The 25,244-nt window shown below is 39.0% G+C and overlaps 1 protein-coding gene across 2 annotated transcripts in view; it reads left to right on the top strand.

Moving 5' to 3' along the window:
* SPOCK1 (SPARC (osteonectin), cwcv and kazal like domains proteoglycan 1) overlaps positions 1–25,244 on the top strand; it is a 279,178-nt gene that overhangs the window by 138,059 nt on the left and 115,875 nt on the right. For both annotated transcript variants that reach the window (XM_069029014.1, XM_069029015.1), the window contains one exon: positions 22,861–22,975. In XM_069029014.1, coding sequence (XP_068885115.1) covers positions 22,861–22,975 — 115 coding nt within the window. The remainder of the gene's footprint in view (positions 1–22,860; positions 22,976–25,244) is intronic.

Genomic DNA, 25,244 nt, shown 5'->3' with positions numbered 1-25,244 from the left:
CCAGAGAATGAGCAGCTTTGATGAACCATTGCTTTCATGATTTCTTCATATTTGTTATGACAACACCTTGACAAAGATACCAAAGCTTTTGGGGACAGAATTGAAAAGAGGATCTAAGAGACAGCTTCCCACTTGTGATACCTGTCCACATACTGACCTGAATCAAGGCTTAACACTATGACTTGTGGCAGGTACCATCCACCACCTTTCACACTTGCATGTTTCCCACTCCCTCAGGAAGTGCAGGGTTGGGTGCTTGAATATTTCAGTTGTTATTGTCAGGGTTGTGACCACAAGAAAGCTCCAGTGGTTTGACACTTGGGCATTTTTCTTGCCATATTTTATCAATCTGATAATCTGCTGTTACATAAAATGTAATATGAAGTATGGTACTTCATTAGATGATTTTACAGTATTAGAACCACCCAAAAGCTTTGATGTAGAAGATAATTAGTAAGACATTATGAGGAGATAAAGGATGGGTGGGCAGACAAGGCTAATGAGTCACAGTCAGCAAAAAGTGTGAGCTGCAGTAGTTTTTTGTCATTAATATCCCAAGTATATATATTCCTGTTGCTTTTCTTTCCCTTTATAAGGCATGAAAGGAAGACACTGAGAAGATGCATTTTCAGAGCCAGAGGTTGGTTCTAATCTGCCCCGTGGTCTGTCAGACAGTTATAGCAGTGCCATTGATAAATCACAATGCCTAGATTTCTGAAAATTTGAGGTCATAGAAATCAGATTGATTCCAAAATAAGCCATGGGTTAAATGGTTGATTTTCTCCTTAGTCTGAAATATTCAAAGGTGTTTTTTGTTTAGGGTAGTTTCATTGCAGTGCCAATTTGAGCCTGTTTTCAAACTTCATGACTGCTGGGAAGGGTATTGAGCTTCATCTTAAATTTAAGCATATGTACCACCACCATGTCCCACAAACACACTCTGCCCCTTCAGCCTCTTTCCTTTTACCTGCTGTTTCATCAAGAGAAGGTTACAATAGTGGAAAATAATTATTTAGTGTTCAGCATCCATACCAGTCATGACCCACAAGAACAGGTATCACCAGGTCACAGCAAAATTCTGTAGTTTTCATTTGAGGTAGCAAAGTGGTCTCTGTTTGGTTTGGGGGTTTGGATTTTTTTAAGGGTTTTTTTTTGTATTGCCAAAAATATTTTTGCTTTATATAGAATTTCAAGGGCACTGGTCATTTTCAGATGTCTTGTATTTTGTTTGGGTCATGTGCATAACCTGGTCCTTAGAGAGAATGTCCAAGGTGATGACGAGTATACTGTAGTATATCTTAAAACTAAATATACCATTAATTAATCAGATAATAGTCCATAGATAAGGTCTGTGGGTTCATTGCTGAAGGAAAAAATATGTGATTGGGAAGACAAAACTAGGAAAGAGTTTGGTCTCAGTTTTCTATGGAGATTTTCCTTCCAGCTAATCACGTATGCTATTAGAGCATTCCTTTCATTCAGCAGGAGATTATTTTAGAATATATTGTATTTTAATAATCTCTTCCCTGGTGCTAGCACAGCCCTCACCGTGTCCCTTGCAGTTTGTCTGTGTTCTGTTGCTGAGAGAACTTGCAGTTACTGTCTCTTTTTCACAAAGCTGCCTTCCTGAGGAGGTAACAGGCTATCAGCTCTTGTAGTCATTTTTAATCATTGTGTGGAATCATTTCTTTCTAATAAGGCAAGTGATTAATTATCGTGCACTTTTTATCAGTGTAAAGCCTGCCAGGGGTGCACTCGCTTTCAATTACAACCTTTCGAGGTTTTCTTTGGTAGAATCCAGTATATTTAGAGAGACAACCCCATAGTTAAGCAGCCTTTTTTCTGTACAAGCAATAATTATCTCTTCCATTATTGTTCTATTTATTTACAAATAAAGATGAAATATCCACAGTGGAAGATATAAAAAAGTAATAAGAAATTCCATTACCCCAACACTGAAAAAAGATTGACATCAGAAGCTTGATGGAAACAAAAATACACTATCCACTTGCATGATTAGAGAATATGAGCCCTTTATAAGCCTAAAATAAATGAAATACCAATATGAAATTAGGAATATGTTTCTCATTTATAGAGAGTCCTGAAGCAAGATGCTTTTGTCTTTTCCTAATAGCCTCGCTTTAGACTCAATTGTTATAGATTACTGAGGAGATGGAATGGAACTGTGCAGCAGTACAAGGAACAAGGCAGGAGAGCAGTGCCTGAGAATCCAAATAAAGCAGCAGGGAACTTTACACAGAGAGTGTGAAACTGCTTTATGACAAGCCATATTGCTTCCTTCTCCATAAATCTGTAGGAAGGTTTGGCAAAGGAGTTGAGGCAGTAACAGATCCAGAAGTACGGAACATCTCCCAAAATCAATGTCACTTGGGGTGGCCAGAGATCCATCCGTAGCAGAATCTTGGGTGTTCCTCATGCTAATTGACATTTTCCATAGGCACATCAGGTAGCCCTGGAACAGTTCTCTCCTAGCCTGTGCCTAGGAAAATAAAAACATATGTGCCCCTTACTGCTTAGGGAATTTTCAAGTAGATTTGAAATTGTTTCCATCTGCCTTCTGTGTACACTCTGTTCCTTGAGATGCCCCTGGTTTAACACAGAACTTGATGAGCTCTTTAACCTGCTCAGTGGAAATATCGGCTCTGCTTTTACACTGTGGTAGGAAAGATTTCCTCCATAGAGGGAAAAAACACAGCCTTTCTGAGTGTTTGCATAAATATCAGAAGGATTTGGAGGGACACAAATGTCCTTCAGCAGTAATCATATTTTTTTGTTGCTATAGTATAACAAACTAAAAATCCTTTTGCTTATATAAGTTGTTTTCCCAAAGGGAACTGTTCATACCCTTAAAAACTCTTAATGTGTGGAGCAAGTGCATAAGTAAAAAGACAATAGGAGAAAGAATGAATATTTAGATAGTGAGCATTCAGGGCATTAATGAATCTTTATTTTTTTCTATCTATAATTGAAATAACCAACAAATAATGAACATTCTTGTTGAGAAGATATTCTTAGGGATAAAGCCTCTCACTAGGCATGGGGTTATGGGGATGCTTCTGCTAATCTAAAAACCTTCTGATCCAATTTTGGCCTCACAAGAAGTTGGCAAAAGGCATATTTCTCTGTCTAACACACTTTGAGGGGATCACTACCTAAAAGTTCAGCATTTTCTATCAGACAAGAAAGTTTGGAAGTTGATTTTAGTTGGAGAGATGAAAAGTATTTTTTCTCAAGTTTGCAACTTCTATTTTTGAATTGTGCCAGTCACCCCAAATATGAAATACATGTCCAGTCAGAGTACTTCTACGAGCACAGATTGTTTTTTAATGGCATTGGCAACACAATTCACTTTCTTTTGCTTCCTGTAGTTGATGTTCATTAAGTTAGTTGTATTCAAATCTGGCTATGATTTATTAATGCCATGTGAATTCTAGTTTGCCTATTAATCTTAATTCTTTCTCCTGTTGATACTGGTTCTTTCAGGTTTTTTTCTTGTAGGGAGTGTACTGTGCATGTAAGTGGTGTCAGTTCTTTTCATCAGTTCTTCATATGGGTGGGATATTCTCCCCAAATCCAGCAAAGTTTGCAGTTGCAGGAAATGCTCCTGTCCTTCTCTCTTTGCCCCAAGGCCTGGTGCAGTGTGACAGGCACCGCACCACTCCCTGCTTGGCTGCCCGTGTGAGACACCGTGCGCTTGGCAATTGCTTCCCAGTGCATCTCTGCAATACATCAGCAGGGAGCTCTGGGATGAAGAGCGGAGCCTGCATCTCCTCGAAGATTGACTGTGTCATATTCAGGGCTCTATTCACATTTCTGTGAATATACAGGGATTTTTCTTGTCTACAGCACAAATAAAATAATCCTCTCTTTAATCCTGACAGTACCAGTCCTTCAGCCAGCCAGGAGAGGCCCCTCCTGGTAAATGAGGTCTTTCTCACGTGCAGGTACATCCAGAAATTTCCAACTTTTGCAAATGCAGAGTGCAACATATAATTTGGCTAATTCTTAATGACAGAGAAGCACATTTCAGTGGACTGGCACAGAACTGGCAGCCAGGGATACTAGAATTCTCTGTCTAGCTCTGCCTTTTTTTCTCCATATTTCATTGCCTAAGACTGATAAACCTCTTGCTTTCATTTTCCCCACAGGCTAAAGTGCAGCTACTGCAATTTTATAAGGTTCTTGAAGGATTACTAAAGAAATTTAAAATCTTCCTAAAGTGCTAATAGTGTTAGCCTGTATCTACCAGAACGAGCTACCAGTTCTGATAGATAACTGGAGTATAAAAGCGCAGGTTAACAAAGTCACTGTAACTAATACAGTCGAAACAGGGAATCCATAATCCTGCTTACCAGACTTACACACCTCAACACTCAAAAGATACATGCAAAGATGGGTCCTTGATTTCAGGTACAGGGCTGAACATGCTGCTTCTTTAATAAGTAGCTATGGTACCTGTTGATATATTTGCTGACTAAATTCAAAGCATGAGTGCTTTTTGATTTTTTTTGATGAATAATGGAAGATAAGATACCACTCTCTTTCTTCTTATCTAAGGAAAGCACTTTAAAAATTGCCCATATGAAATGGCCAAAGGAGAGATTTTGTGAATCCTTCACAAGTAAATTGTGTCAGACTCCCTTCTAATCGAGTTTGGGTTTTTTTCATGGTAGTGTTGTTAGTAATTAAATCTTTTTAATAGCAATACCTCAGTAACATAGGAGATTGCCAAAGTTCTCTATCTTTTTTCTGTATGGATTGTTGCAATATCCTTAGGGTATATCATCACAGCAGCAGGGATTCATGTCTACATTTCGGTGCCTGTTACTATGGGTCTGATTGTCCAGATTCTGTTTCTCACTGGTACAGGCAAATAGATACTCCAGGGTGTAATTCAGCTCATATTCGGATTGCTGTCAAAAAAACAAGTCAGAAGAGTGGTTGGGTCTTAGATGCCTGCAGTGTGGGACGCTAATGTTAAATGAGATGGCTTCCCACCTGGTATGTTTGTGTCTTGACATTTCCACATCAATATAATTTCCCAGCTGGTAGTTGTCAAACACTGGAGAACTTTTGATTTTTTTAGATTTAAATAGAAGTGTGAGTGAGTCAGATTTAAGTGATATAAATGTTTTCATTTCTTGTTTTAGTCTCCCAAATGGAGCAACTTAGACTTTTGTCCCTTTGAATTACACAGACTGCAAGGAAACGTGGAACAGAATCCATTAAGGAATTGCACTCCCTTACATGAAACGGACACCAAGTGCTTTAGATTGCTTCAGCTACTAGAGAGAATGTTTTAGTTTGAAACGTGTTATTGAAATGTCAGTTCCCCTCACCATGAGCAGCCCCTGCACAGAGAAGCTCTGTGTCATACCTCTCCATATCACAGATTTCTCGAAGCAGGTGTTCAGCCAAAGACTTTGGATAAGAGCTTGAATTGGACATGTAATCAACTGGCCCCAGTTCTGGGCTAAATTCAGTGTGTGGTCATCATCACTTAAAACACTGTCCTTGGTAATTGTTACCTTTTAATGAAGTGTAATCATTGCAATGGCTTAGAACTTTGAAAGCCAAATTCTGGCATCTTCTAATTGCTGCCTCTTACCATATTTTCATGTATAGGACTCATACGTCCTGGAGGATTAAAAACTGGAGACTATGGGCAAGAAAATCTGCTGAGTTGAAACCTCCTCTTGTATCACTGTCACATGCAAGTAAATGCCATAGAATCCAAGCTTAAACATAACCTCATCTGTACACAAGAATATTCATAGTTGATATAATCCATGCATTTCACCAGTACCTTACAGCAGTAGCATTTTGCTTACAGGGTAATACTTAAAATAAGAACATCTCACCAATATATTTTTCCAGTTTTTTAGCTAGTGAACGTTCTAAATCTTTTAAATGCCACGCTGCATTGGAAATGCAAATTTCTGAAACTTACACAATTAGAAAACTGACCACGAGAATGTTAATTAGGGCTATAACTTGAGTAATTGTTCAGGGCTGGCCACACATCCTTAGAGCCTCTTGTAATCTGAGTTGCTGGGAGCTGAAAGTTCAATTTGTATTAATGAGGGAAATCATTCTTTCTGTTGTACACCATGATGACAAGATGTGTATTCATTGACCAGACTACAGGTAGGATCATAATCACTTCAAGGGCTCTCAAAATAGCAGTCTGGCTTTACCTGCCACAGCTCACATCCATGCCAAGGTTCCATGCTCTCTGTGTTTGATGCCTGTGTTGCAAACTCAGTTTTTTAATGCCTCCCCAAGCCCATGTTCCTTTCCCAAGAGTTGGTGTGGCCATATTCTCTAACTGGAGTTCTCCCTTCTACTGCATCAGTGCCTCTTCACACAGTGCAATAGGAATCCCTTCAGTAAATGCAGCTCATTCCTCTCCTCCTAGATTTGTAGGCAACCTGTTGATCATCTGGATCCCATGGATTTTCAGTGGTATATTCAGCTGACTAACTGGTTTGGTGCAACTTTGAGAACAGTAAATTCAAGGCTAAGAGCTAAAGGCATTGTTGGTGCTGTTTTATACATACAGTACCAAAATAAAATTCAAATTATTCTGTATATTCAAGATCCTATTTCTTGAGCTGAAATCTCTGGATGTGTTGACCTGATCTGCAGATACGTGGTTAATTCAGTTTAAGTTACTGTTCATAGCTGAACTTCCCAGCCCTCAGCTGAAGCAGCACAGGGGATGGTGTGCTGCTCGTGGTGTCCTGCACTGCAGAAGGATTTATTCAGTTGTCACGGACAGCTCACACTTCTTTTCATCTGACTAGTGGACAGATGGGGCTTTTGATTCCTAAATGACTTGGGGTACTGCAGATTATAGATTCACTGGCCCGAAGCATTTAGTTACATGAGAACTTAATTGTTCTCCTGCAGTCTGAGAGTTAAGATTATACTGAGATACAGATTCTGGTTCTTGCCTTTGTGCTGTTTGCAGGCCCAGTTAGGAAATGTAATATCATTTAGATTGGTTCCCTCTTGGAAAAGTAACTTGGTAGGTGCTAATTAATGAAATTCCACTCACACACACACTCACATTGCCACCACACCCACCCCAATTAAACGTCAGCATAGTTTCCCAGGTCAATATTTCAAGGCAGTGCTGATGAGATAGGATGTCAAGTTATAATAAAAGATTGTGTTGGTAAGTAAATTTAGCACTTACTCACTTCAACTGGCAAAACTGGGGAACAACTAGATTTTCAGAAAGTTAATTGGATATTGAATCCTCTGAGTCATTTCAAGTGAGATGAGCAAGCCTTTGCTCAAAGCAGAGGATACAGCCTAGAGTTAAATTAAATGCTGGCTGAAAGGTGAATTAGCAAATGGGATCTGGGCAAGACTTCAGAGGGGAAAATTAGGATTATTTTATGTCAGCAAGCAGACAACCTGTGGTTAAAGTACCAGAACATACTGACATGCTGAGAAACAGCATTTCTGTGGTACTTCAGTTGCCTTTGCAAGCTCTCAAGTAATGTGTGTACTGGAGATAGGAGTGGGGTCAGTGAGCCCACAGAAGACACAACAGTCAGAAAGAATCCCCGGTATTTCTGTCTCCTAGTACTTCTCTCTCTCTCTTATGCATTTCCAAGAGCATTAGTTGACTGATATTTTTTAGGTCTGGGCTTTTTTTCCAATGTGTGGAAAATGCACATTTAGTTACCGGTACATGAAGCCTTCTGTTCTTCACATAACATTAAGTGCTCCCTGGGGGCTGTTCACGTAGGAGTTCTCTGCTAAAGATTTGCCTCAGGAGTCTGTAATTCCTACAAGAAGAGCACATATCTTTATTTCAGAGTCATCACAGGCTATCACACTGGTTGATGCTTGCTCACATTCTGCTTCATTAACTGTTCCTTATTTGTTTCCTTCTCTTGCCAGCCCACTTAAGCCAGATCCCCAGTGTACCCCCATTAAAGCCTTTACCAGTTTCAAGCAGAGGACAGATGGCCTCATGCCCTATTCCTTCTCTCTGCATGTACAGATTTTATCTGGGATACTTCTTTCAAATGTTACCAAAATACTGATTGCACTCTTCCCTTTCTAATAAAACGACAAGTATTACGGTTTGGTTTTATACTGGATTCAGAAAATTCGTGATGCTGGAGAGGAAGAAACTTGACATGGGAGTGTGGACACAGCTTGAGATGTCACTAATGGGCCTCAATACTCTGTTAAGGACTTTCTATCTTTCCTCACTAAATCTGAGGTTGTGCTGTGCATTTGCATATTCTTACAATCTGACCTAGGACAGTTGATAATAGGCACACTTACTCTCAAGGAAACAGTAAAAGGAGTCTAGAAGCTTTTAGGTACTGATGGATAATGTAACTCTAATTAAATGTGTAATCGAATGTAATAAAACGACTTCCAGCTGATCTTCTTCTTGGGAAGGGTCCAGAGCTTCTGTTCTGATAGACAGCATGATCAGTTGTGGGTTTCTCCATCTCCATGTGGGATCATTTCAGACAGGATAATGGTGTGTGTTATATGGCAAATCCTCAACTGCAGTGTTGGACAAATTTGAACATCATTTGGAAGCTATGTGCATTATCTAGGTGTTAGCAGTCATGTGATGCTTTTACGATTTCTTCTCCCTGCATTTCTTGTGTATTTGCACGTGTATGAATGCATGTTATCATCTTTGCATGAATTTGGGGAAACTGGTAAGTAAAGCATGCAAAAAATCCCCTATTCTTTATTACTTAATTATCTGGTTGTGAGGCCCAGCATTCAGCAGTTCAAGCAAATAACAGAGATGTGAATTATTCATTACATGAGAATGAAAGATTCTAGCTGTTCCAGTCTCCTCTTTCTGACAGCTCTATCAAGCATGAGAGACAAAGATATTGGCATTATAACATCATGCAGAGATGGGGTCATTGACCCAACCTGTCCCTACTGTTTGGTTCCTGTTTTTTTCTTTTAAAACATAGTAGGAGCAGTAATATGTATTGCCCAGCTATCAGCTTTTTCATGGTGGCAAGAATGTTTGTGTCTACTGTTGTCATATTTCCATTTGTTACTTTCTGGTGTGCATTTCTTTCTCAAATGTGTCAGCAGGGCAGTAAAGTATTTTAATCCTCTAAGAGACCAAGGCTACTGTGTAGATAAGTACTTCCCTACTTTCCTATTGGTTCTATCTTAAGAGTCATTTAGCAAAGCCCATTTGAAAGCAGAAAGTGAAATCCTCATCCCAAACAAGGCAAAACTTCCACTGGTTTATGATAATGTCTGGTGTTTCATCGTTAAAGATAAGTATCTGTGAAAATATGGCCATTTGCAAATTTGCACATTCTCTGATGGAGGCGCTTAGTACTTCCCATGCAGGTAATGGCTCTTCATGGATGATGACATTTCTATAGCAATTTTTAATTGCCAGTGAATGCCAGCAGAGTAAGTTATGGATAAACAGCATTTCAAAGGATCAGCACTACAGCTGTAACACTCTGGGATTTTAAGCAGGATGAGTACCTTATTTCAGATTACTCACAGAAAGAAGCAACTATATGTTCATTTTATTTCACTACAAAAACATGACAGTCCACTGTCTGTAAAAATACACTTCCCTTTTCTGTGTTTTTATCAGGAGCCTGCCAAGCTTCCTCTTCATCTGTTTGGTTTCTTGGGCTTCAAGTAAATAAAAAGGGTCAGTAAAGCCTTTTAGCTGCAGCCTTTTGGCTTTGTCCTGCTTCATTCTAAAGCCAAATGATCCAGAAATCGACCTGAAAACATAGTTAACTGATATGAAATTTAGACATGCTAGCAAATTACCAGTAGGAGAACATGCTGAGTTTCAAATCATCCTGCAGCCTGGGAGACTACTAAATTAATTAGCTTGATAGGAAACTTTAAGGAGGAGCTACTGAGACAATTCACTGGAAGGAGGAAAGAAGGATGTTTCTTTGGAAACAATGACATTGGCAGTTTGACACCTGCTGTTCTGAAGTGTTTGCCAAGCCCTTGAAAAAATCAATCTGTATATTAATGTCAGTGTGCCACCATCCAGTTCAGCAGAATGGGACCAGTAGTAAGGGCTACACACACACTAATGGCCATGTCCCACATAGAATCTGCCATGTTCAAGGAGCCAATTATGCCTAATAAATATCTTGACTGTTATTGACTGTTCAACTCACATTAAAAAACCTCCTATGGTAGTCTTCCTTTAGAGAAAAAAAAAACAAATCACGAAGATTTGTGGGCCATTTAAAAATCTATAGGGCATGAAATTGATACTGTGTGAGAAAGAGAGAAAGGAATTCCCTCATTAGGTCTTGCACATTAGTATAAAGGCTGTTACTGTAGTTTAATCTGAGTTCTTGTGATATTTCCTCATAATTTATACCAGACATGCACATGGAATAATACACTAAAATACTGATATTTATTTTAATTATATTTTCTCAATGTCCTCACTCTTTTTTTTTTTAAATCCATATGTACTGTCTAAGCAAGGGATGGTTAAAGTGAGTAGCTGAATTAAATACCCTGAACTGAAACGCTGACTCCTTGCCTCCAAATTGTGATGTATAACATAAAGGGTCTCAAGAGAATTACAAGAGCAGAATTACATTTTTACTCTGTTGTTGATGAACTTAATGGTACCCAACACTAAGGCTGCCTCTGTGGCAGCAGCTGAAGCTGATGTGCCAGTGTTTCTTGTGATAGAGTCGATTGGACTGGAACTTAACTGCTGCTCAGACTTATTAGTTTGTACAGCTGTTCCCCATCTCTGGATCTCAGGAAAGTTACTTTAATATCCCAAGTGTTGAAAAAGGGTCAGAGCACAGAGCATGAAGCTCTCAGTTATTTTTTTCCCTTTTGCACTCCTGGCATGCTCAGATTGTCTTCAGTCTTTGCTCTGATGTGACTTCGAGTGGATAAAAATTTTGAGTTAGGCTTTCTGGCAGCATCTATATCCTGGAAAGTGCTGTGAAATCAGCTGGAAAATGATCTTGCCCAAATTATAAATGCAAGTTCAGTATTCATGTCAGACAAACACATTTTCTCTGAACAGATTTTAATGTTTGACTATGGCAAAATCAAGCTAAACTCATTTTCCAGTTCAGTGTCAGCCCAAATATCACAGGGGGTTATTGCAAACCCTACAGAGGAGAGAGGAGGAATCAGAAAGGAGCAGAGATATGCCCTCCTTGAGAGTCTTTCTTACTGTACACTTTGCTCCAACCTCTTCTGGAAGTACAGAAAACCTCTTTGTAGTGATGCGCCCTTATTAAAATGGCAATTTACTGATTAAAAGCAAATAGAAATATATTCTGCAGGAGAAGCAGTGGAATGGATAAATTGTGCTGCAATAAAACCTATGTTTTCTCAACATCACAGCAAATTTAGATAAATGGAAATTTTTTATCTCCTTAATGCTAAGGTCACAACTGTGCTGTTTCTATTTCTGATTGTCGTTTTTCCACAAGGAACTTGTTTGGAATCAGAAAAGTATTCGGGGCAATGCCTCCAGATATGTCTAGAGATAGATCAGACAAGTTGACTCTGGAAACATAATCTAATATATATCCCCTGAAAGACAGTAAACCCCAGTTTCCAATTCTGTTGTTACTTTGTGTTTGAATTATTCAGCTTTACTGATACATACGTTTCTTTTTTATTAGAACTGTTTTATCTTTGTTCTAATAAAAAAATAACATGTACATCAGGAACCCTGAATAATTCAGTCTGACTTCATAACTCAGGGAGCTTACTCTTTTCCAAGGCAGTTCTTGCCTAGGTGTTCCAGAAATCAAGCAATTCTCTTATGAACAGTTGTTCCTCTGTTGTAGAAGTCAATTTAGCTACCATGCTGAGTGCAAGGTTACAGAGTTTGCTGTTGTATTGCCTGAGGCAGATTCAGCTCTTTCTCTGTAGGAGAAGGACAAAACAACATTTTAGTCATTCCACACAGTTACTCGAGTAAGGGACTGTTCAAACTTTAATTCTTCATAAAGGATCTTCTTTCAGAATTATTTTAGCTAAATACTGGCAAGAGAAAAAGCATTTCTCCTGTCAGATGATATCTTCATCAGTGCATTTTTTTTTTGAGAAACATAAAGCATTTTAATTAAGCTATGAATCCCTTGAAAGCCTTCTAAACATTGGATTTGTGTGTTAAAAAATTATTATCACTTATCAAAAGACATATCAAGATGCCCTGCAATGCATTAATGAGATGAGAATTGTAGCATTTGTCAGAGAACTAAACAAAGGCAACTTTGATTAGCAGCAGCTCTGCAGAGGTGATCTTTTGTTGTTAAAAATTAATTTTGAGGTCTCACAACCAAGATAGGAACTCCAGGTTGTCTGAATTAAATATTGCATTATGAGATGCCAGCAACTGAAATGTAGCAAAAAAAAAAGGTGTATAAATAACCCAATATTGGGGTTTTTTCCTTCTGTACATAAATACTACAGTGTGGTATGAGTCCTAGGACTTCATCTTTTTGTTGCTGTCATTCCACTCAACACTTCTATACTGCAATGCTAATGCTCTTCCTTGTGACCACTTTCTGTCTTCCAGGCCATTTGATAATCTGCTTTTTCCACTCCTGAGGTTACCTGCTAATTTTACCCTTTCATCTCATTCTGTGCAGAAAAGTCACTGATCTACTGTTTAGAAACTCCCAGTCTCAAAATTTCCACCTTTTTAGCACAATTTCATTGGTTACTGATCAATTCCAGCAGAGTGGAGTTAATTTTTACAAAATGATTTTGTAATTTATGAATTTTCATCTTTATTTTCTTTATTTTCATCTTTATTTGAGCTTCTCTCCTGCACTTTGGAGTGAGGAATGGTATCAGAGACTCACTGGTTTTCCCAGCACTTGTTTCCATTAAACTGATGCTTGAAGAAGGAATTCTCTTTGCTGTATTTATATTCACTATACTTTAGAACCAGGCAAGCTGGGTGTTTGTCCTTTCATTTATTTCCCATTTAAGCCTCTTCCAGATATCAATTATATGACTAATTGATTATCCATAGAGAAGCTTCATCTTTTCCTGCTTAGGTAATTCCTCTCAGAAGCAATGAAAATTCCATTAGACAACAATCTATTACACCAGTCAGCCCCAGCCAATTTACACTTCTGATGTGTTTCCTGTTTCTAGATTAAATACAAGCCATGTGCAGCAGCAGCAGAAGCAGCCTTCATTCATTCGGGGTAGTTTTGATTCTGTCTCATGGCTAAAATTCCTATAATTTAATAGTTCTAATGGTTTCTTCTGACAATAAATTCTTTACCTGTAAACATACAGATTTGTGATTTTTCCATTTCATTTCTAATCCAGAGGTGTTCCATGGAACACTGCCCATCTTGCAAGGTTTTCCACAGTGGTATCACCTTGGCAGGAGGTGCTTCCACATCATAGGACTGAAACTGCTCTTTTCATAATGAAATCGCTCTTTCAAGAGTCTTTTATTTTAGTATTTGTTTTGCTCAGTGCACACTAAAACTCATGTAATATGGAAACAAATCTTCTTCTTCTGTTGATGGAGAAGATGAAGTGTTTTTCCTGTGTTTCCATGGAGACAATCAGACTGCCATAAAGGAACATGAAACGCCTCTTAGTTCTGCAGAATTTGGCTGTTCTGAAATCATTCCCTCACAAGTCATTCACAGGCTTCTTCACTTGTGTTCTGTGATGCCTTCCAGGAGACCCAGGCTGATTTCTAGACCCTGAGTTTTGCTATCCCCATTTTAAATGCTGAAAAAGATACTGAGGCACAGAGTGACAAACTCATTTATCCCAAGGGATGAAAAAGGCAATGGTAGAACAAGAAGACAATGTAAGGGTGTCCTTTCCTTCCTGGCCCATTGACTAGGACAGCCACTGCTCGTGCACTGAAGTGTTAAGAACACTAAGAAAAAGTGTAAATTTGGGAATTCTTCCCTGACATACTGTTTCAAAGAATGTTATCAGTGTTCTACCTTATTCATTAAGTATAAAATCACAGAAACATAGAATGGTTTGGTTTGGAAGGGACCTTAGAGATCATCCAGTTCCATCTCTCTGCCATGGGCAGGGACACCTTGCACTACACCAGCTTGCTCCAAGCCCCATCCAGCCTGGCCTTGAGCATTTCCAGGGACAAGCTTATATACTTTATCTGCAATAGCTGATAATGTTTGGAGCCAAATTCTGTTTCATTTCTCCTAGAAAATAAACATAGGAACTTAATGGAAAAACTAGAGTTTTCCCTCATTTCCAGAGCAGAATGTCTTACCGTGTTTCACATTTAAATACAGGCACGTGGAGGTAGGCAGCAGCCTGGTGAGAACGGCTGTAACAACATTGACATTCAGTCTGTTGACAAATAGAGCAACGTTGTCAGCCTTTCAGAGAATTCCTACCCAGAGTTTTTATTGCTTGCTTAGCTCTCTACAATGCTGTGTTAGAGAAGAGTTGTAATTATGCATACTGAAATACTGATTTGTAAAACCAATTTGGTCCTTATTTTTTACTATTTGCTGATGGAATCAGTACTAACAGTGATGCAGTTTTTCTTCTGCATTACCTCTAAAAATATGCACTAAAAGATATGCTTTTGTTCATGTTTTGAAGTGAGATTTAATGACAAAAAATATCTATTGAATAATAAAATTTGATTGGTTAATGATTTTCCTCGTGAAAAATACAGAGGAGTTCTACATTGTTTCAATTTAATTTTTTTCTAGTCATAGTTCACAGTATTAAACTTCATTATAGCTTTTAATCAGAGCTGGAAAATGGTTCAGTATCTATGAGTTAGCTATCTGAATTAAATCACAGCATTTTTTTTACCCATTATATTACTACTTCAGTTAAATTCCAACAGCTTCAGAAGTATTACAGAAGTGTTTCACAACATACAATGCAACTTCTCTCTGAGCACGTTAAAATATATGTTTGTATTAATCTGAAATGGGAAAGGTATATCTTTAATTATGCATGAATAACTTCAAATATTATTTTCTGAAGAAGGTATAACCTGATTTGTTTTCATTGGCCTTAGAGTAAAATAATTTGTATTAAATGAAATCCCACTAAATAAATTATAATTCACTGCAGTGTAACAGAAAGCAGAAATAATCTACGTCAGTTCACAGGAAAAATTATATCCAGCATTTCAAACTTACCACAAGATTATTAAGTCCAAGCATTCAGAATCTCAAAGTTAAATTAAATATACTTTCTCCTTTTTCATTAATTTGTGATGATTTACAGTCTTTTGTATGGCTTTGACATTATTAAACCTTTCTATTTTTTATTTTCAGTATTTTTCTATCAGCAAAGAGAATAAAATCTTTCTGGCATTTGGACAGAAACAAAGAATTCAGTTCTGGCACTGGGATCTGGTGGTTTAAGGGGATCAGGTGGTGTCACAGGACCCACATTCAATGACAGATATGCAAAATACAGCCTCAGCTTTTTACAAAACTTAAGTCTGACTTAGAATCCTGTGGCAAGATATTATCAGCCAGCCTGATCTACCAGTGTAGAGCTCCAAGTCTGCCTCTCTCTTTTCCTCGCTCTCATTAGCCAGGAAAAGGAACTTGAAAGTCTGAGGGAGGGAGTGTCATTCCAGGAGAGGGCTGGCAGGGCTTGGAGGCACCCGGGGGCAGAGGCGTGAGGTCAGCAAGGGCCCTCCCAACCTGCTTGGGCAGAGCAGGGAAAGGCTGGAGTGGTGGAGAGCACTTGGAGAGCCTGGGAGAGCGACTGGGTCCTTCCAGGGACTGTGAGAGGCCGCAGAGCTGGCGTGGCAGAAGGAAATGGTCACGTTTAGCTCTGCTCCTGTCCCGAGGATCTCTTATGACACATCCTGCAGAACTGGGCCCTCCCTTCGAGGCAGGCACAGAGGTTTCTACATTTCCTCCTGTTCCACCAACTAAAGATTGGAGCAGTCTTTTGAAGCTCTTACTTCCATCCCAGGAAGCTTGAAGCTGGACCCCCTGGGGGTTTTGGGGACTCTAAAACAGAAGCTGTAGAGCTGCTGTCATTAAATATATACCAAAGCCCTCTGAGTCCTGGAGAATGGGGTGATTTTTATATCCCACTGCTTCTGGGAATTAATAATTGAATGGAACATCTGACCAATATCCTTCTGTCGGGGGGCTTTTTTAAAGTCTGTGTTGCCTTCAGCGTGCCAGGATATGCAGAAACACACCCTCGGGTGTGACACGTGCAAGCACAAATTATCCTGTAGTGGAAGTGCTTGGAACTGAGGGCATTGGTGCAGGATCATTCTCCACTGAGCTGATGTGAGTGGGCCATCCTTGCCTGGTGGGTGAGCCCTTGCCTTGAGGGCAGGAGGGTTGTTCGTGCAAAGGGCAGCTGCACTGAGGGTTGTAACTGATTATCACATCTACCAGTGGAAGCACATTTCCTAACTTCCAGTCCTGTCCTATTTCTCTTTTCTTTGCCTGTTTTTTTTTTCACTGCATTGAATTTCTGTGTATTCATTAAAAAAATTAATTTAAATACCAAGGGTTCTTATCCTTTGCTTCAGAAAGGAAATCTGTAGAGTCCTTTGAAGCATCTTCTGCCTTGGATGGCCCTCAGCAATGTCAAAAGCAATTATATGTCAGTTATAAAAAGTGGTTTTTAAAGTGCCTGTAAAAATTAAAATAGATGTTTCTGTGCACTGTATCAGAATCTTCAGCCACTCAGATGTTAGAATGTTCCAAAACAAAGCTGTACAAAAAATACTACACAGCGATGGAGCAAATGTTGACAGTTCGAGATGTTATTGCCTAACTGCCTTGGGAAATTCCATTTATTGAAAATAATTCACATACATGTTTGAAACATTCAGTAATTAATTTTCAACTGAATTGATTTCTGTATCCAAACTGCTCTGAGGAGAGAGACTTAAATATTTGAGCTGGCTATTGGAAGATGTGTTCTCTCCTAAACTTGGGGGTGGGCTAACACAAATGTTCTCCCTAATGAAGCTGAATGATTTATGCAAAGATTTGCAGAAGCAGAATAAAACCATTGGTGTTATTTACATTTATATGGTGGGTGGGTCTTGTAATCTGTTGTTAAATAACACTTTGTAAGACCAGAATTATTAATATAATCTCTGAGAATAAATGTTACACTCAGCTCCAACAAAGAACAAAGTCTTCTGAAAGGCTGTAAAAGCCTGGAATTCCACCAAGGGCTTCCTGGGGCATCTTGTCTATACAAGGGGGATGGAGTAGTCCCATTGCACTTGGATTGAGCCCCACTGGCAGTCTAACCCCAGCACACGGATTGCTTTAAGTTGACCAGTAGAGCACTGGAAGCTTAGCATGCCTTCACAGAGATGTGCTCTTTAAGTTAATATGGACTACCATGTTCACCATAGAAAAAATAGCATAAATTCATCATAAAGCTGAAGAAGCTATAACTCTGATGGGAAGGCTGTGGTGTACTTTGAATGACCGAAATGTTAAAGCCAAAGCTGGTTTTAGCCAGCATGTGTTGAAAACATGTCCTTTCTCAAGCAAAAATCAAGAGCAGTTTGTAGGAATTTTTATTAACATGTTTAAGCTGGCTTAATGGCTCCTTCACATTTGCTCTATGATGGCTTTCAGGGCAGCATAGAGTAAAATTCCACCAAGGCACTAATCAGCTGCCTCAGTCACACTTTCTCTTTGGTTGTCACCGTGCTGGAAGTGGACACATGATGCTGATTTGAAACTTTCCCTCCTAGATCTGAAGTTTGACATTAGTTGCCATTTGAGCTTCATGCTGAGTGGGGAGGAAGAGCCAGAGCCTTCTGTCCACTGCCTGCCCAGACTTGCTCATGTCCACAGCTTTCCCATTCCTGCCTTTCCCTTTCCTGCCCATTTCCTGGCCTCTAAAGACAGGAACTGTGCTTTCCTTCTCCTGCCTGCTTGTGGAGTATAGCTGGAGTCCATTAACACGTAATGATAGTGAAATGCACACATATAATGCAATGCATCATTTAATTGAGCAACTTAGTTTTATTATCAATTTCTTTTGTATTAAAGTACACACTAGGATCTTTGCATTGAAGACAGCAGGTCTTGTTTTCCATTTCATCATACCTCTCCCAGCAGATGTTCTTCTTTACTTATATAGTCAGAACAGTTCCAAGGGGATTGCATAAAAGCAACTGCTCTTGACATTGCATTATGCAGGAGTATTTTTGTCATTGAGTGATCATAGTACTTATTGGCAGGCAATTTTAAAAACAAACCCCCCAATATTTACATAATGATTTTGATTGTGCAGTTCATTTCAGCTTCACTAAACAGCTACATTTTGAAATTACTCTCTTCCCCCTAAGGAATGGTCATAAAAACAGAATCAAGCTCATAAATCTTGTTGTGAACTAGTTGTACAGTTTCTGCAGGATTACACATCCATTGCTGTGAGACATTGAAAGTATTTATTTGTTATCACCCTTTTAAAGTCAAATGTGTGAAAAGTAAATTTGCTCTGTTGTGATTAACATGGTGACCCACCGGCACAACATATGGAGCTGCATTCTTACAGAGCAACTTCTCCCTGCGCTGCCATCGACTGAACTGAGACTTTCCTGCAAGTCATAAGTCTTTTTTTACAGTGGTAATAAATAAAAACGTGAAATGTAATAGAAAAGTATCTCAAGCACTGTTGGTAGGTCTTTGTCCAACACTGATTTATATTGCAAATCCACAGCTCTGGTGAATGGTGCAAGGAGGGGAGAGGGAAAGTGTGTTCAGTTCATAAGGGAGAGTTCTCTGGTCTGCTGTGTGGGGCTGGGACCAAAAGAGATTTGGGATGCAGTTGGTGTTTGTAGACCTTTTGGTATTGGAAAGCAATGTCAGCACCATTAGGAGGTTAGGAGGCTGATGCAATCTTGCAGTCCCTGGTGTTTATCATCTACCAGTTATTTTGGTCTCTCTGTGAGATTACCACAGAAGATTTATAGTTTTAAGAGAGAACTTCAGTTGCTCTGCATAATAAAAGCTAGACCAAAAGAAAAAAAAAAAAGCTTAAGGACAAGATTTCTGCACCCTGCACCTCTATTTACTTCTTCCCTTGCATTGTCAATTCAGGAAGAGACTTCTCAGCTCTGAGTACAAGGATGGCTTCCCAGAAAGCGAATGTCAGTGGTGTAAACCTCTGGGTGTGAAGTGAGGAAGAGTGAGATTACCTCTGGATGTAAAGTGAGGAAGAGTGAGAGATTCATGAGCCAAGATGAACTTTTTCTAATTTCTTAAATTTTTCCAAGATAAAAATCTTCTGAAAATTATTCTACTGAGATGTCCAGTACTATATTTCAGTCAGCTACCTCCTGGGATGGACACTTCCCTTAGAGACCAAGTATCCATGGGAAATGCTCAGAACAGGAGACCATGGAGCCTGGGTTCACAAAATGATAGGCAGGATGACTGAAGTGGGTTTTCATCAAAGAATTTACGTCCAAGTGAAAAATTTAATTCCAGTACTGGCTGGACATATATCTCCTTACATCAATGTTGAATGAATGCTCACCCACTCTAAAGTGAGATTAATTAATCACATCAGTTTCATCTTCAGACTCAGCCTAAAGAAAAAGTGGAAAAATGTTCACATCTCAAAGCCAGGATTAAGGTATTTTTGTTATTACTGTGCAGACAGAGCTGAGTGCAGACTCCCTGACACAGAGGTGGGATTGCTGTAGTTTTCCTTTCAAGCTGATAAAGTAACATCTTCTTCCCACTTTATTTATTTATTTTTACTTTTAGCTCTTCATTTTCAAAGATTTCATACTCATTGCTTTAGGACAAAAAGAACTGTAATGACAAATACGGTTGTTATGTTTCATCTTATTCCCAAAGGTTTGTTCTTCTTCTGATGATGAGCGTCTGCTCCTAGTCATGTAGAAATCTGATTAACAAAGCATGATCTTTGATTAGCATATTTCAGAAATTGTTTTTTATTACAAGCGTTCCTTAGATCTTGTGTTGCTTAGCAGTAGAACAACCTTCCAAATGTATTTAACATGTTGAGGAACTTTGCAGACATATAAAGCACTACTTTGAACTTTTATGTTCATATGGATCATGCATTCTGCATAAGTGGGAAAAAAAGATCAAGAAATAATAATCCACATTGTGGGGTTTTTGCTGTCTTGTGACAAAGCCCATGGTTTGGCTTGTACTTAGTAAACTACTGTTTTGAACTGCACGTAAGGACTGTTTGTAATGAATAATAAATGATCCTTCTATTATGTGTTCCATTTAAGGATTTTCATGAGCTTTTCCACCATGAATGAAATAATTAACCCAACACATCAGTTGCTTTATTTATTATTGTCAACATTATGATTGTTTTCAGATTTTAGAATCAAGTCACTAAGGTAAAGAAAGTTGAGGCCTGATTTGTAAGGAAATGGTGGCTGGGATTTCCGACCACATCTTCATCCATTGCTTTCCTTCAAACTGATGACTATTCCACCGTATTTTTTCTTTTTGGATAGACAATTTTTAAATTTCGAAATATTTGAAAGTCATGTTACTTTTACCAGTAATGTATAGTGTGATGCTGTTCAGAACTGCATGCATTTTTGTTGCCTTAAAAGACCTAAATGGTTCTTGAAAAGGATTCATCGTTTAGAGTAAATTTTACTGTGAAAAAATGCTAAGTATTGCAGCTGTGCATGATGTCACATAGACCATTGTGGGCCTAAATTTTGCTTCTTATTCATGCCAAATTAGTATTGACTTTCCAGGCTAAACCTACATCCCCACTTCTGCAGGTTTTGGCTGATGGAAAGCTATGAGCACAAGGCCAGGCTGTGCTCGCCAGCAGCCCAGTGCTCCTGGCAGCTCTTTGCCCTGGGCTCCCAGCCAGCTTGCACAGTGATTTTTGTTGATGCAGCATTTTGCATTGAGGATGTGTCACCAGCAAAAGCAAACAACGTGCATGGGCTCTGGCAACAGAGCAAGGCCAGCTGCAAGCAAGCAAAAGTTCTGGTCATTAAATTTGTGTGTGGATATGACCTTTGAATTACCTCAGCCACTGGAACGATGATGTGGTGACCCTGCACACTCCAAGTGGTGCTCACTCATTAAAGGCTTTGCAGAAGGAGGGTATTTCACTCTGGTTTGCAGTTTAAGAATATCCAGGTAGACAGCCAGCTCAGGAAACTGTGGCTTGCCATTTCAATCCCTGTCAAACATCTGCTTCAGTCCTTAACTCAGTCTCCAGTAAGTATGAAGTAAGAGGATTTAGAAGGTGTCTCTCACTCTTAGTGTTCTGGGAATGTAAAGGGCAGGGAATCAGATACTTCTCATCTGTCTGGCTTAAAAAAGACACCAAAAGGCAACAGCAAAACATCCCTAACAGCCTTTGGTCTTTCCAGTGGGAGAGACCCTGGCTGCTCAAACGCTGCCTATGTGTTTTCCTAATGGCAGCACATTGAATGTTGATGCTTTATTGTTTATGGTGTAGGAAACAGATGGTCTTTTCTCCTTCCCTGCTCACTTCACCTCTTCTATCAGTTTTAATGGTTTAAAAGAAAAAGCTTTTAACACTTTTGCTTTGTTTTTACGATTTCCCTGTCTTGCACCAAAGGCATTCCAGTAAATACATATGCACTAGTGAAGCTTAATTGCCCATCACAAATGTGTAATGGGTGTTAATGTGGCAGGAGCTTGTAGCTGTGGCTGTTTAACCCAGCACAGAACAGCTGTAGCACTTCAGACCCGCAGGAAAGCAGAAGAATCGTCTGCTTGTTGGAAATATATTTGCTCTCAGAGAAATCTGGTACATAGCAAACTGAAACTTCTTGTACTTCAAATGGTCTCCTTTGAAAGTTTCTCTGATTATTCAGTAGAAGTGGGAAATGGTTATCATAAAGGGCAGTAAGAGTTTTATCCCATCCCCAAAATCAAACCAAGAGTTGCCCATTTCCAAGAATGGACCAAGATGTGAGGAGGGATGGGAGAGATAAAACGGGATTTGAAGGCATTGAACAGGAAGTCAAATCCATGGCAACAGAATGTCCAAAAAGAGCTTCTCTAGAAATCACTTCTCAAAAGTGAAATTTCTCTGTATGGCTGGGACTTCCCTTCTGAAGTGTTCATATAACCATATTTTGAATATTTGAAATTCATCTTGGCAGATAATGTCTTACTGCTGATCTTTAGAAACCTCCTTTTGTAGAAGAATGAATTTAGACAGATAAAGTTTCGAAATTTGCAGTTTCATATGGGACAAGAGCCTGGACATATTTGCTCTGAGACAGCAACTCACTGTGCTGTCTAATCCCACCTCTGACAGCACTGCTGGTGGTGCAGGTTGTTGTATGAAGGCCAGGAGTGTTTTGTTGTTATTACTGCTCTTCTACTCAAGCATTTTAAATACAGGGGATGCTTAGCTGTAAAAATTAAAAATTAAGCATAATATCTGAAAATAATATGCCAGTTTTACAGCATCTGTGAAATTAAATTTATTAGCACTCTGTATTATGTCAGTTAAATACTGGTCATTTTGTTATATGAGTACATTTTATCCAAACATAGCTTTTCTGTGAAATAAACAGCGTGATGTAGATTGTTAAATCATCCCAGAGTCTCACTTCTAATATTAATGTGAATGCCAATTAGATCATGCTCGATAATCAGTCTTTAAGCTCTTCTTCTATCTTTCTGTGTAAAGTTCTCTCCTTCACATGCAATCTGAAAACAGCAGCACGTACTATAAAATATCAAAGTATTTGTTCACTCACGAGTGGGAGTGTTCGTTCTAACCAGTTGTCATCTGCCTGCCAAGAGAGACCTCTGCATGCATTTCTCACTTTCTTTTTTTAATACGTTTGGTTTTTTGTAGCCCTTGATCCATCCAAAGATCCCTGCCTGAAGGTGAAGTGCAGCCCGCACAAAGTGTGTGTCACCCACGACTACGAGACCGCGATTTGTGTGAGCCGCAAGCAGCTGGTGCACAGGTGAGGAAACTTCCCCTTCATGAGGCTTTTGTGTCCATCACAGACATCCAGTATGGGAGAAGTAAAATGAGAAAACTCCAAAATTAATATTAAAAACCCCATAATTTTACAACATTCCTTTAAAGTTTCATTTCTGTTTAAAAAAAAAGCAAAAAAAGACAAAAAGAAGTTTTTTATTTATAACTGAGGCTATTTAAAAAAGATAACCCAGAACATGCTGCATCCTGTGGTGTGGATTGCTGAATTCTCCTCCAGTTCTGGGAGGGATTTTCTCCCCCCAGAGAGCAGTAATTATGCATATTTTAAAAACTGAAAGCATGAAATATAAAAACATTGTGCCAGAGTAAAGTTCCAGTAACTTAATTAGAAGTAATTAAAAGGAGATTAATAAAGATTTTTAAAAAAAAATATATCAAACCTCTGCTTAAATTTGCTAAAGACCTGAAAAATGTTAGTAGAATTTTGTAGAGCAACTACCTTAGACGTGATACTGTATAACTACAGATATCTCCAGATCAGATTGCTGAGTGACTGAATTAAGAGCAAATGAACTAGCTAATGTGTTACAAGGCCAAGATGTTCAAATTAGACCACAGAACTTCACAGAGAGAAGCTACAAATAAGTGAAGAAAAGCCTACTGATGATGGGTTGAGATGTGCTGCGACCAAGAATTAAGAAATTTATAAACAAACGTTGAGGAAAAAAATGAACTTTGCCCTATTTTGGAAGCAGAACTAGTAGAACCAGTAGAGGAACTGGGGTTGTTGAGTAGCTTCAGAGCCTGAGTCAAGACCCAGAATTAAACTGGAGAAATAAACCCCTCCACTTGCCTACAGATATGTGACAGAATAAATTGTGTACTGCTGTAATGAGCAGCTCTGAATGCTTGGTCTGCACTTTAAGGAAAATACATTGTCTTGCTTTCATTATATTCGAGTGATAAATTTGGGGACTGGTCTTCAATTTCTCTGTCTGTTTAGTATGGAAGCAAAAATTTGCCTGTTACACAACTCAGGTCCCTAAATGTTGTTGTCAGCCAAGATTGTAGTTCGACAACTGTTTAAGGCAAACTGAATTCAGGATGATCTGATTCCCATGTACTAGCACTACATCTGATCTCACCATCACCTGGTTGAGGAAGCTAATCCTGTAAGAAAAATTTGTCTTTGATTGATAATATAAAACTAATTGTGTAACGTGCATGAGGCAGTGTGTTCAATATTTGGTTTTCAGTATGGAATGATCCCTGGAAGAAGTTAGGAGTCTGCTATGTGCAGTGCTTACATTCTAATGATATTTTTGGCATTATTTAGCTTACATTTTCAAGTTAGGATGGATTGAAACCTGGTTTAAATCCTTTCATTATATAGTAGTCCTTGTGATATATTGACATAGATGTTGAGCCAAACGCTTTCTGAGCTATTTCCAGTATTTAATGTCCCCAAAGTAGTCAAAATGGTTCAGAGGAATGGTGCAGAGGAACTGAATATCCTTTCTTTGCAGAAACCAGGCTGCATTTCATGTGATCTCTCTATGATTCCTCCACTGCCTGCAGCTGTTTCAGCAAACCTTTGAGTAGCATTGTGACTATGGAGATGAATCGAAAAGTATTGAAAACTTACTTTGAAAATTCTCCAAACAATTTCCAGCAAGTTTTGCAATGCTGAAAGAACTACTGCTGATGTGTGATAGTGGCACATCTAACCCCACAGTGGTTTTATTCTCCAGGTACCCAGCGACCCTGGCCTCAAAGGGTAGATAGGTCAAGGGGGGAAGTAAGCAGGGCAAATTACCTGTTGATTTGAGTCAGTGGAGTGACATCCCCTAAAGGTTTTCATCTGTAGTCCCACAGCATTCTGGTTTTTCTGTGCCTGAGCTCAATGCTGCTGTACATCTGACTCAAGTCATTTTTAATACTGTGTTAATCAGGAGTAAACACATTAAAAGGGGTGGATTTGCACCTATTTAAAACCAGTGAAACTCTGAATATATTAGTGTGGACACATGTAGTAAGCATTACCAGATAACACGGCGCTGTTGGGATTGTTTTGCACATCCACGGTGCTTTTGGGTGTGCTCAGGAGGATTTTGCATTTCATGCATCATTATCAACTTGCTGCAGTGGCTTTACACAGTGTGTAGGCTCAGCAAAAAGCAATCGAGAGCAACACCTTTGTTATTGCTGAGTCTCCCAGACAGAGCTGTGCTGGTTTGTGTCACCCAGTGCCTGGCCTGCTGGAGAGCTGCACTACAAGGAAGCTGTGGTTT

The sequence above is a fragment of the Aphelocoma coerulescens genome, chromosome 13 (assembly GCF_041296385.1).
Source record: "Aphelocoma coerulescens isolate FSJ_1873_10779 chromosome 13, UR_Acoe_1.0, whole genome shotgun sequence".
Classification (NCBI taxonomy): Eukaryota; Metazoa; Chordata; class Aves; order Passeriformes; family Corvidae; genus Aphelocoma; species Aphelocoma coerulescens.
Note: the sequence above shows the minus strand (reverse complement) of the source record. Positions and strands in the feature narration are given on the sequence as shown.